At 34.9% G+C, this 13,639-nt stretch overlaps 1 protein-coding gene across 1 annotated transcript in view; it reads right to left on the bottom strand.

The window, feature by feature from the left end:
• Nucleotides 1-11,925: 11,925 nt before the first annotated feature.
• The window catches only part of LOC140146591 (signal peptidase complex subunit 3-like), a 177,475-nt gene continuing 175,761 nt past the window's right edge, over nucleotides 11,926-13,639 (bottom strand). Inside the window, exon 5 of the mRNA XM_072168463.1 lies at nucleotides 11,926-12,725. Within this exon, the coding sequence (XP_072024564.1) occupies nucleotides 12,596-12,725 (130 nt within the window). The 3' untranslated portion in view covers nucleotides 11,926-12,595. The remainder of the gene's footprint in view (nucleotides 12,726-13,639) is intronic.

The raw sequence follows: 13,639 nt of genomic DNA on the forward strand, positions 1-13,639 counted from the left end.
ACTTTTCATACATGCACCTTAATGGTGTGTGATCATTGTTTTTGATGTGCAATCACCAAATGTTGGGAAAAACTGGGTTCATTAATTGAATTGAAGGCATGATAGTTGTTTATGCCTTTGGCTCCGCCTCAGGTATAAACAATCGATTGTGCCCTCAAATCTTAATGAATCCCTATATAACGACATTGTTGCACATATGTTCCCATATAATATATGAGAAATGACATGCATCAACATGAGTCTGAAGCATGTTGAGTCACAATTTTGTACACCTCAGTGTCATTTAATTATAACGCCAAACACTTTTTAAGTCACTGCTGTAATATTTCATATTTTATGATGCTGAATTTATTCTGTACATGCTGGTACGGTTATTAATTCAACATATATTTTAATTTGTAGTGATCACATTTGAGGGTTGAAAATAAATGCATTTTTAAATCAATATTTAAGAGCTTATTTACTCAGTTGATGATAATGTATAGGTTTGGCTCTGGATAGACCAGTTACAGGTATATTCATCAAACTTAAGCTGAATTTATACTTGATTGTATAGCAATTGTTATGCATTGCATTTGAAAAGCGATGGGTAATTGCCATAAAAAGCGATGCATCACTCGTGGCTTTTGTATTTGTATTGATAATCATGATTGCTTACAAAACATTCAAAATACCACAAAGTACATCTTTAGGAAATCCATGATGTTGATAATTATTGTTTGAAATTAGGGAACAACTCAAAAGTTTGATGATGTCTATAAATGACAGTCCTTTCGTTAGGAGGCTAACCCCGCTTTCTAACGCAAGTGTGAAATGTGTGGATTCAAATCTACTTATATTAGACCAATATTTTAACTTTTTTTTTTCATTTGTAATCAGACTCTTTGACCTAACAAAAGGACTTTCATTTATAGGATGTCATGAAACTTTCGGTTTGTTTTCTTAACTTGAAGTTGATTGGTGGGCAATTTAGTTCATGTGACTAGTGACATCATTGGAAGTTGAAATTTGTTCAACATGCAATTAAGCAAGCAAGTATAGATGAGGTGACTTCTGACGTCAATGCCTGTCAGTATGCGCATGCATCATCACAATATCCATTGTTTTTTGCCTGGCAGTATACGCGCGCATCATATTTTGTTCGGGGCTCGTGTTTTTAAAACTCCCGCCACATCACAATAAGGCTATTGAACAGTGTAGTGGTGGCATGGGGTTCACTTAAGCATATCGATATACCAGTCCCTTGCCTTTGTTGATAAACATTGAGGTCAACTCATCTATAAATTCAGCTTTATTTGCAATGTGATGTGTGTGTACAATATGGTGCTGTACATTGGTGTATCATATCCATATGTAGTATCATGTTGTGCATGTACACTGCACATTTTTAAATAGTTGTGATGAACAGCAAGATTACCAATTTTGAAGGATCATGAAAATTATTCTATTTGTGTTTTTTCAAATGTTTCATGATTTTCAATGTTATTTTGTCCCCATATATGTTGACATTCCTGCCAAAATACTCTTAAACAAAAGTCTTTGACACTTTTTGATTATAAATTTTTATATAAAAATGTTATTCAAAATGAAGTACAACAAGTAATCAAATTAATAAAGTATTAACTTATCATTTAATACATTTTGACCAGCAATTTGTGATTGACCTGACAGTTAGTCAGTCACTACTGCAGCACACAACATAATTATATAGACATAGTCCATTTGGCTACCTCCAGCTAGTGACGTCAGTAGTGCTCCAGTGTGCATAGTATAAATCATTCAAATTGACTCAAGAACTGGTGTGTTTACACGCGCGGTCAAAGGTAGTATATCTGTACATGCATGAGGTAACTCTGCCAAAGTACTGAAATCACTCTTGAGGAAGTCAAATGGACTATAGTGTTTTTAGAAATCTGTTTGGCAATTTGCCTTATATTTGAAGAAAATATAGAACTTCAATCTAATAAATGCCCCTACCCAAATAGGTGCCCCTATGGAAGTGCAAACTGTCTAAAGCTGCACCGTACCCCCTTTTCAATGCAACTGTACAACTAAATTTCATCAAAAGTCTTAAAAATAAAATTGCCACCATATTAATCTTCCCCCATAGGATTATGATGATTTTGTCTTCAGATACACTGTATTTTTTAATATTTATGTGTATAAATTCACAATTTCGACTTTTGTTTCATCATTTTAATAAGCGCCCACCCCACCTCCGTAACTGACTGACTTTTAAGCACTGGGGCGCTAATAAGGTCAAATATAGTTTTATTGTTACCAATCAAACGTCCAGAAAATTTGAGCATTTGGTTTGATCGTATTTTTTTCTTTTGCTAAACACAATTCCTTCATAGGCCAGTATATAGTTTGACATTCTGTGTGATGTGTGTATTTGCCATTGCAACAATGATAATAGACATAGTTACTGCTACATCAAAACATCAAGAAGACGGAAGGCTGTGAACAAAACTAATCATTTGAGCCGCAAATTCACAGCGGAGATTCAAAATATCGTAGTAGTAAAGGAAAAGCACATGCAAACATGTTGGAATATTGGTACTTATGCAGTCAAATGATATATTCCAGTTGAAATTGATACACGCTATGGAAGGCATGAACTTAACTTCCCACACAGGGGGTGAAAATTCAAAATGAAGTTGCCCATTCAGGTAACCCCATTTGAAATTCACACACCCTATGTGGAATATTAAGGTCATGTCTTCCATAGAGGGTGTACAGATTTCAAGTAGAATAGCTCAATGCCGCATTTAAGTCATCTTTATTGGCACTTTTAACAATTGATTTTGTACAAATAGTTGATTTTTATAGCAATACTTGTTTTATCTATATAATTTGAGCTTTGCCTGTCAAGGTAAATATAGTTCATAGATAATTAGAAACCAGTCAATCAATGTTTGCCTGGGGGCACATTTTGCAGGTAAAAACATGAACCCAGCATTTTTGGAAATCAAGGGAACACAAGTGTTTTGAGCAAGCACAAAGGAGGTTCTAAAAAATTATGAGATCCCCCATTCCCCTAGCATAAATATTGATCATTCCCTTAGTTCATGTACATTCAGGCTAGCTGAGATCTTTCAGGATATTATTTTGTAAAGGTCTTGCAAATGTGCAACAGTTTTATACAATATTTGATGGTGGTGGTGGGTATTTCTTTCAAGGAAGCAAGTTGCAAAAGTCAATCAGGTCTACTTTGATGAGTTCCAAATAGACAGCCCTTGTTGTATTTTCAATTGAATAAGATTTGCATATGTCATAGTGTTGCTGGTGAGAGGGTGCTGTGAATAGACACTCGCCTGTTTACATCGGGATGCGTGTTATGGTGTGCACATGGTAAGCTCTAAGTACAGCAAACAGCATTCTTATTCTATTTTCCACATAATGAGAATGGAACTAGATTGTTATTGTTAACATCTTGGATGAGAAAGACTGGGAAGAGTTCAGATGTAAAACTGTTTTATCAATTTGTCTCAATTTTAGATATTGGCAAATATAAGTAGACAATTTGTAAAGAAAATACTGAAGATCATATTTCAGAAATGTACCAAAAAGTTTGAAAATGGTGTTAAGGCGACGGAAAAAACCCTGTTCTACGGGCAGATGGACTTAACAACTAGGGTTGGTGGGTGTGTGTTTTTTTAATGACCCTAAAAGATCATTGAAAGCTTGAAAATTTTGCAAAAATTGACAAGGCGGTAGACGAAGCACATTCTCCCACTGTTCTCGTTGGATTATAATCTCCCAATCGATCCCGCGGTTGTTGATCAATAATCGTAGTAGTGTCGCTGCACGGAGCATGTGCTCTATGTGTCCAACGGAGCATGTGCTATGTATCAATGTTTAAAAAAAAGCAAATAAAAATAAATAAATAAACAGACTTTTAATACTTTTATTAAAAGAAAGAAAGAAAGCCAAGAAAAAAACCAAATAAAAATAAATAAATAAATAAATAAATAAATAAACAAACAGACTTTTAATTACTTTTATTAAAAGAAAGAAAGAAAGCCAAGAAAAAAAGCCAAATAAAATAAATAAATAAACAAACGGACTTTTAATAACTTTTATTAAAAGAAAGAAAGAAAGCTAAGAAAAAAAACCCAAATAAAAATAAATAAATAAATAAATAAATAAATAAACAAACAGACTTTTAATAACTTTAATTAAAAGAAAGAAAGAAAGCCAAGAAAAAAAACCAAATAAAAATAAATAAATAAACAAACGGACTTTTAATAACTTTTATTAAAAGAAAGAAAGAAAGCCAAGGAAAAAACAAAACAAATAAAAAATAAATAAATAAATAAACAAACGGACTTTTAATAACTTTTATTAAAAGAAAGAAAGAAAGCCAAGAAAAAAAAACCAAATAAAAATAAATAAATAAACAAACAAACAGACTTTTAATAACTTTTATTAAAATAACTCGAGACTCAATCAGTGATAAAATGTTTTAATAAAGTATTATTAAAATAATATAAAATAATTATAAATACACGCATGTCATGATGTGAAGCAACAGCAGCAGGACGGCAGTGTCACTAAGTACATCGATAATTCGATAGGGTGATTGAGTCATAATAATAATCCCTCTTATTATAGTCAGCGAGAACAGTGGGAGAATGTGCTTCGTCTACCGCCTTGTAAAAATTGAATGATATTATTTGCAAACATATTTTGAAAATGTTCTGAATTGTTTTCAAAAAATTTCAGTCGAAACCAATAAATTTTGACCCCAAAATGGCTGAATTTTCATTATTTTAGTAAAAAGTGAAAAAAAAACCCCAAATTTTCCCAAAGCCCAAAATTGGGCTTGTAAAACCGGGTTTTTTTTTCATCGCCTTATCACGTTTTGCATCTGAACTCTTCATTTGTAATTGTTGTGTGCAATAATGTTGTCAAATATATTCTATTCTGTAAAACAAATATTATACTTCTGCCGCGTGTGATATTGTATTAATGTTGCAGGAAGATTACCAAACAAGGTTGCCAAACCTGCAATTTGTTAGCCCAATTAGGTGACTAGAATAATAATTTGAGCCCTGATTTACTGCAAGTTGTTATAAAAACAATATATCATGAATTTTGGATAAGATCACAGAAAAATATACAATTGTAGACAAAAATGGACTCAAAATACCCCCTTAAACAGGAAGCCCCTCTTGGCCAGTTCTCCACAGAAGAACTGACAATACACCTGTTACTTTGATGAGCATGATGACAGGCAGAACATAATTTACATGGATAAATTTAACCTTGACTAATTCCCCAAGGAACTTGAACCAAAAGTGGGGCTTTCACGTTAAGGTTGGTCTTAACCCTGGAATTATGGAAACTTTTGGGCCTCATAACTGCTAAATTGTTGGTGTAAAGTATATAGAAGTATACATATTTAGAATGGTCAAATCCAAAAAAACATGTTTTTTGGCCCACTTCTCTTTATCGTTCAACGTAACATTTGTACAATTCTATATGCCATGTCCGTGTAGTGATACTTGTACCATTTTGGTAATTCCAGTAATCATTTACAAAAGAAACCAAAACTATGTCATAATCAATGTGTACCCACACCTAATCAAGTGTGCACAATGGTGATGCATGAAATACATACTACAGTTTGGGTTTCATTTGCAAAGGATTATGGTCCATTATGGCTATTCAATTTTGCATTTAATACATTTTGAAAGAAGTGCATATAGTGTTTTTGGAGCAGCCATGCAATTTTTTTGTAGATTAAACATTTTGGCCAGCAGGCAGGGAGGGCTGTATCCTGGTACATGTATCTGTCAGCAGGCCAGGGGTAGGTAACTTTCCCTGTCAGATAAAAGAATGACAAAAAAGTTATCCCCTGATGACCAGTGTTCTGAATAGGGATAAGTTGGGTAGAAATTTTTTCTCTCATAGGTACTTTGATATATGGCATCATGCTGCTGCATCATAACAAAACATAAACTATGAACTAATAATAATAAGTTTTAATCCAAAACTAAGCTATGGCCCTCATGTGTAAAAAAATCAACAAAATGGCTTGTCTTATATTTTGATATAATTAAGGGTTTTCATGCAAAAATCCCTGTATGTGGGCTTACATTTGATAATTAGTTACATGTGACTTGTATCTGACTTGCTTGAATGATGTGATGTGGACAAGTACTTGGTATACATAGTCTGAGGGCTTAGAACCACAGCTGGTGATGTCCAAAAGTTATGTTTTGAGTTTGAAAGTTTGATTCTTAATCAGAAATCCCAGCAATAACTATGATTCTCCAATCCTCCTGAATATAATTTATAACATTGGATAAAACATCTCTGACACCATGTTCAAGTGTATACTCAAATGGTGGACCAAATCTTACTCCCCTGAAGTGGACATAACCAGGTGTGGCTCTAAGTCCTTAATATGTAATTGTCCCTGTCTCACAATGATTAGTGTTATAACATCGGCTTTTGGCAGGTCATCAGGCAGTTTGATTTGAGTTCTGGTTTGTAAGCTGATATCCCCAATATATTAATAATAGTATTGCAGATTAGTGAATCAATTGATGCCAAGTTGATACAAGCAATAGAATTGGCATACACACTTCTTGTGGGTCATATATTAGGAAAAACGAAAACCATTCGCCAACTGGCACCCTTTGTGCAATCCCAGAATCGATCAAAGTTAATACAGGTGTCAAAATTCAAAATAGCTCAAATTCTGTAAAAATATTCTTCTGGTCAGAAGGATTTGGGAAAATAGTTTATAGCTTAATAGTTTAATAGCTATTTACAACTTGCCATTCTCTACTAGGTCAAAACAACATTTCCTCCCATTTATATTAAAATGCCAACTATGTAGCTTGTATCACCTTGGGGTCAGTTGTAACCCAAAATTGATTAATCTGCAATACTATAAGAACGAGTTTGTTAGCAACCTAATCGGTGCTTGACTTGGCTACTCTATGAATCACTTGATTATATAAAACTGGTTTATGTCTGTTATTTCCCAAGAAAACAGCCATAAAGTATCAAGCACCAAATGGGCTAATCCAGTTGAAATCCATACACCCCCTATGGAAGACATGACCTTAATCATCCATACAGGGAGTGTGAATTTCAAAGGGAGTTACATGAATGACTTGACTCATTTGAAACCTACACTCCCTGTGTGAGAGATTAAGGTCATGTCTTCCATAGGGGGTGTATGGATATCAACTGGAATAGCCCAACAGTATGGTCACTAATAATGTAAAGCTTTGTATTATATTGTAAAGAAATTGACTATTCAACTGTATAATATTATACTCAAATACAAAATAATTAACCTAAGTCAATGTACTTTAGTGCATTTCTTGTATTTTTGCAGATTTACTTCATATTCAGGTGTATTATAGGGATGAGAAAATATTTTGATTTAATTTATGCTGATACCTAACATTGTCAATATAACGATGACATACAGTGAATGAGATTTCGTGTACTATGGAAGATTATGAAATTGTGTATTGAATAAAAGGTGAAAGAGGTCTATCTGGAGTTAGGAACAACTCCAAATAGACAAGCATACATGGGTGTGGTGACTGCCATTTATTTTGATTTTTGCATCTTTTGATAATTTCTTCTTAGTATGCAATATGTGGCTCCTACATGTAGGTTTCTCACTTTGTACCAAAATTCCCTCCCGCAAGGTAAGGCCCTTGAAACTTGATTTCCTGTTTCCTGTCACCCATGCATGTTATGAAATTTTGCCCGCGTTTGTGATCCAAGAATCTGAAAAAAAAACCCATTATTTGGTAGGCCTACAATTGTTCTTTAGAATATTTTTTCTAAATATTTTGGTGTTCTTTGAAGTGAAAACGGGTTGAAAAATTTCGGAAGCAGGGAATAAACAATTCCGTCTTCAGTGACTGTGGCATACATATGTATAATGTACATGTATATGTGCCAAAAGGTTAATTTTTGTGCGAAATGGAAAATCGCCAAAATAATTAAAGTTGCCTCATGAGCTGAAAAAAAAGTGACAGGAAACAGGAAATCGAGTTTCAATGGCTTAATAGGTGTAACATCAGATACAACTCAAAGATTACCCCATCTCCTATGTTATGCAATACGCATATTGTATGGTAGGTAGGAATTTCTGTACAAATTGATATCGAAAGGACAAACTCGGGATCCTGGCATTAGCTTAGAAGTGTCATATTATTTGTCACAAGCCAGGGGGACAATGGTCTTGGTAGGGTTCCCATGGGATGAGCAGATTTTACAGAATGACAAAAGCATCCAAAATAAAAACCAGTGGCATTATTCCCGAGGGCAGACAACAATCACCCCTTTTAAAAATTGGGCTCCTCCTACCCCTGCATGCAATTGTAGAGCTTTCTGTATTGTAAAATAATTGACATTTTCCCTTGTCATTTTATAAGACTAAGTTGGGGTCCTTGTCCCCTTAACATGGACTTGCCCCACCCTCTTGGCATAAAAGCTAGCTATATGCCACTGATTCTATCCTTTCCAGGACGTTCACAGAAAAGTGTATGCCATTTCTGAGACCTTTTTCCAGTTGAAATCCATACACCCCTACGGTAGGTAATGACCTTAATATCTACCAGGTTTTAATGTGCATCCCCCCCAGGACTCTACCAAACCAACTTTTTTAGCGTCCTTTTATGGTCCTATAACACATTCAAGATGTTAACAAAAATATTTCCCGGCACTCGGCCATATTCAAGGTTAAAGGTCAACACAGGGGTCAAATTTCAAAGTTGCTCAAATCTGAGTAACAAGCACACTGAATTATTCCTCTCATTGCAAGGATTCAGAAAAAGTATAGCTTGACCTACCTGCGACATACCGTTCTTGAGTTATAAGCAAAAAGGTCAAATTTTGGGCGGTGGTCAGTTTTTTTGGCCACACAGGGGCCAAAATTAAAAATGCTCCAATTTGAACGAAATTGGTCTCAAATTGCTTGTTATGTAAAAATAAGTCAAATAAGGAATAGTTGTAACCATGTAGGATGTTTCGTTATTTAGGAAACGTCACAACATAGGTTGTGGTCAATAGGCTGTAATGGGGGATTGACCTTTATGGCCAATTTTGTCAATAACGAAGCATTTTAGACAGTGCAAACAATTCCTTTTTTGACTTCCTTTTGCATGACGAGCAATTTGAGACCATTTGCGTTGAAATCGGAGCATTTTTAATTTTTGGCCCCTGTGTGGCAAAAAAACTGACCACCGCTCAAAATTTGACCTTTTTGCTTATAACTCAAGAATGGTAAGTCGCAGGTAGGTCAAACTACACTTTTTCTAAATCCTTGCAATAAGAGAAATAATTTGGTGTGCTTGTTAACCAGATTTGAGCAACTTTGAAATTTGACCACTGTGTTGACCTTTAACCTTGAATATGGCCGAGTGCCGGGAAATATTTTTGTTAACATCTTGAATGTGTTATAGGACCATAAAAGGAAGCTAAAAAAGTTGGTTTGGTAGAGTCCTGTGGGGGATGCACATTAAAGCCTGGTAGATACCCGACTATAATCTTTCAAATTGACTTACCTGAATGGGCAACTCCATTTGAAATCTACACCCCCTGTGTGGGAGATTAAGGTCATGTCTTCCATAGGGTGTGTATGGAATTCAACTGCAATATGATTTTGACACCGAAATGAGTTGGTTTGCCACCTCATTCCCCCCCCCCCAAAAAAAAATATTCCAACCAATTTTGTGGCTACACTTGATGAATAATTACTCTGACGAAAGTTATTGTCTGGAAAGCTGTATCTGATGTCCCCAATTTGTATTTATTACATGATAGGGGGTATTATCCATTTACGTTGGACCCAGGCCTCGGACGATCACTCTCAATATAAAAATTACGCAAAACAAGAGAAGACTATTTGTGAAAATGATACAAATTCACCACATTTATTGTTACAAAATTGATACAATAACATACTATCAGAGCAAGAAAATAGTAATAATTTACCAATAATTGTACCAATGCACTTACACAAGACAAAAAACAAGAGGAAAAATATGTAACTTAAAAACACCCAGAAATTTGAGAGCATTCTGACATCAAAATAAGAATTGAGAATGAATGCATAGCATCAATTGACACTCAATCAAAGGACGGTCCCATTTCATTACATGCTATTTGATTTCACTTTGTTTGAATGACCCAAAACGCCTACTCCCGTACTGTCATGTCGGTATCTCAATTCATCTTTTCAACAAATCACAAACCTTTGCATTTGGACCCCTGATGTTGCCACACTGATGCGCACATCATTACTGCACACTTGAAATGCGCAGCAACAATGTCCACTAATGATGTGCCCATGGGTGTGTCATATGTAGGGGTCCAAATGCATTTTGGAACCTCATTTGTTTTCCATAGCAAAACCATTGTAATGATGATGATACTTTACTTGAAGATGTAGATCTAAAACATAAATGTTGCCAAATGTGTCTTGTTGAATAAGTTAGACTGCAACCTTTGAATCTACATTTCTTTCTTCAAAGGATTGATGCAGAGTGTATTTAAAAAATATCTGTGTATTACATACATGCAACACATAACACCGCTGCATTTGAAAATATGATACAGAAAGATTGGAGTTGTAGTCTTACAAAAAAGGATGTTACCTTTTGTGTCATGCACTTATGCAGGCCTGGAAAAACATGAGCAATTTGACAATCTCCTTCCCGGGAAATTTGGTCATTTGGAGGGAAATTGGTCATTTGGAGGGAAATTTTGCTTTTCTGGATAAAGAAATACATAAGAAAGTTCTAGAGGGAAAATTATCTCTCTTGCCGGGAAATAAACATTTTTTTCCAGGTCTGGACTGTCATGTTTAAAATTAAACACAAATCAATTCCCTAATGATCAATTTATCTGGCTTCTAAGTTTAAAAGAAGTTTCTAATGAACCTTATGACCTATGTATGGAACTGAGTGTGCAATATCCTTTTAATTTAAACCACTCAAATAAGTTACATCATTTACATTTATTTCATTTTGACTCTTAGCATCACCATAAACTACACAATTTTATATCCCACATTTACCTACCTCTAAATCTAAACTATTAAAAGTAAACCCTATTACCCTTGTAGCAATGAAAGTAGTGATAAAAAATGTACACCAGTTTGACTAGTGCAAGTTACAACAATAGAGCCTCACTAAACCCAAGTTGAGCCACTTTTTATTTCTTATTCAAAATGCCATTGCTCCATGACTTTGTGGAGTGAAATGGATTTAAAAGGCTGGAAAGCAATATTGTGGTTCAGTGATGTTTTTGAATACCTGAATTACATGGTCAATTTACTTCAAAAGTAGCCCCAATAAGTATTTTGAAGCCTGCCTGTTGTTTACATATTCATGCCTTAAAAATATACCTTAAAGAAACCAGACTCCACAAGCCTGTCTCTCCAGAACTATGTAACAAGCACAAACCATAGGATTTTACCACATATGTTACAAATGTTTAAATCAACACTAGCCATCAGTTATTGAACAAAAATTAGTTTTCATTCAAATTCACTATAGTTTGATCAGCTTGTAATGGGCGGGCCTTATATCATCGTGGATTAATTTAATATCAATATATATTATTTCGAGAATTGTCTTGTGACATCTCGCCGGAAGTATCACAAATTATTAATTCAAGTTCTATACTTTATTTAACACACACAATATAGACCTGATAGATCAACTATATCACTCTTAACGTGGGTCTACTTTTCGGCATAGTGGTAAAGCCTAATAATTCCCGCTGATTACGAGCTAATCAAACTATGGGTTCAAGAACCTTCACTAAGTGAATGTAAGTTACAACAATGAAATATAAATAAAAAAATTACGTCTTGACAGACAATTGCTATTTTGTGCATTTATGATTTGTTACAGTGAAAAGTACTTGATATCATCAGCTATGACAAGAGGCATCATTCTCAATACAGCTATTCACTAACCAGTCATAACAGGTGCTGGTCAGTATGCTACCCAAGTCAACAAATGTTATTTGCAACAACAGGTTTATTTTTCAAAACACCACCCCAACAGTGTGATCAAGGCAACCAATACACCACTTTAAAAGTAAGAAAAAAATGCATACAAACAAAGAAACAGAAAACTGATATTGTGCAGGAAACCAATTTGTGTTGTTTGATCACGTTACATTTTGGTCACATAAGATTTTACCCTTGATGAGAAACAAATACACAGTAAAATTTAACTTTAATACCCTTCTGAGTGTGCTGAACAGAAAGATATATTATTATAGTTTTGAAAAGTTGATGAATTTTTCTCATACATAGCTAGATTTTGTAACATCAATTTACACATTTCACATGTTAAAGGAATTCTTAAGTCTTGCAGTACTTCAGTGTTCCTTTTAAGTCATGATTCAATAACCATTAGCCAATGTAACTGATTCGAAAAATAATTAAAGAAAAAAACAAAAAACACACAAGTGTTTTCGTTTGAATTCATGCGTGTGAGATGCATAAACTAACTGCTTCAAAAAGAACTTTTGAGAAAAGTGCACATAACCTGTCAAAACATCCAATCCACCTGTTAAACACACCCTGAACGTAGTTCTATAACTTTTGTGTTGTATATTCATCTGGAAAGCCAAACATAGTACTGCCATCGCCATAAACCATTGGTAGCATGCCAGCATTGGGGACTACATTCCATGAAAGCGTCAGTGTGATATTCTTATTGCCCCTGTACGAAAAAATACACACAGAAATCAATGGTGTTAGCAAATACACTGTACATTCTCAAAACACATATAAAATAATTAATATTCAGTTATACTGATCTCTTCTGGATGGATATCTCTGTTATCATGGCTGAATAATCTTCAAAAGAAAACATGCTTGTTATGTCTTTGCACACGTTCATTAGGAAGGTTGACCTTAGCTGTAACTTTTGTTCATTTTGAACAATTCCTACAAAAAACGAAGGTGTTTTTCGTTTTAGTGACATTTTACCACTGCACTAGTAACTTCATCAGACTGGCAACCAGGGTCTTAGCTAGCCACCCGTCTGGCCGTCATTTTAGACGGCCAGTTTGCTCCTGGGACGGGCAAAATTAATGCCTTTGACAGATGCTATATTATAAATTGTATGTGTTGAGAAGCTAATTGACCTTTTTAGTAGACCCAATTTGTAGAACAAGGCCATATCAGCACATATTTGAAGTCTTTGAACCCCCCCCCCCCCCAATGGGCTATAGATGTCTGGTAAATGTTTTAAAGGTCAAATTAGGACAGGCAATTTTTATTCAAATGACGGGCAACCCTCAATTTCTAGCTAAGAACCTGCTGGCAACTCATCACGTCTGACTGTTTCCTTTTATGGGAGGACTCTAAAGTCATTGATTGTGAAGTTGATATGACTACCAGGTGGCTCAAAGAAGCCATTTGGATCCGCAGAAAAAGACATGACACTCTAAACAAGGATGAGGGGCCTACACACAGTACACACTCAACAACATCCAGACGATGGTGGCCGACATCATTTTAATGCGGCAACAGCCAATATCGTAAGCAAAACAGTTAATATGACGGCAACACTGCCTGGATGTTGTTCCCCGAGCCAAGATGCTTTTTTCTTTAGCTCTATTGGCTCTGTTA

The sequence above is a fragment of the Amphiura filiformis genome, chromosome 1 (genome assembly GCF_039555335.1).
Source record: "Amphiura filiformis chromosome 1, Afil_fr2py, whole genome shotgun sequence".
NCBI lineage: Eukaryota > Metazoa > Echinodermata > Ophiuroidea > Amphilepidida > Amphiuridae > Amphiura > Amphiura filiformis.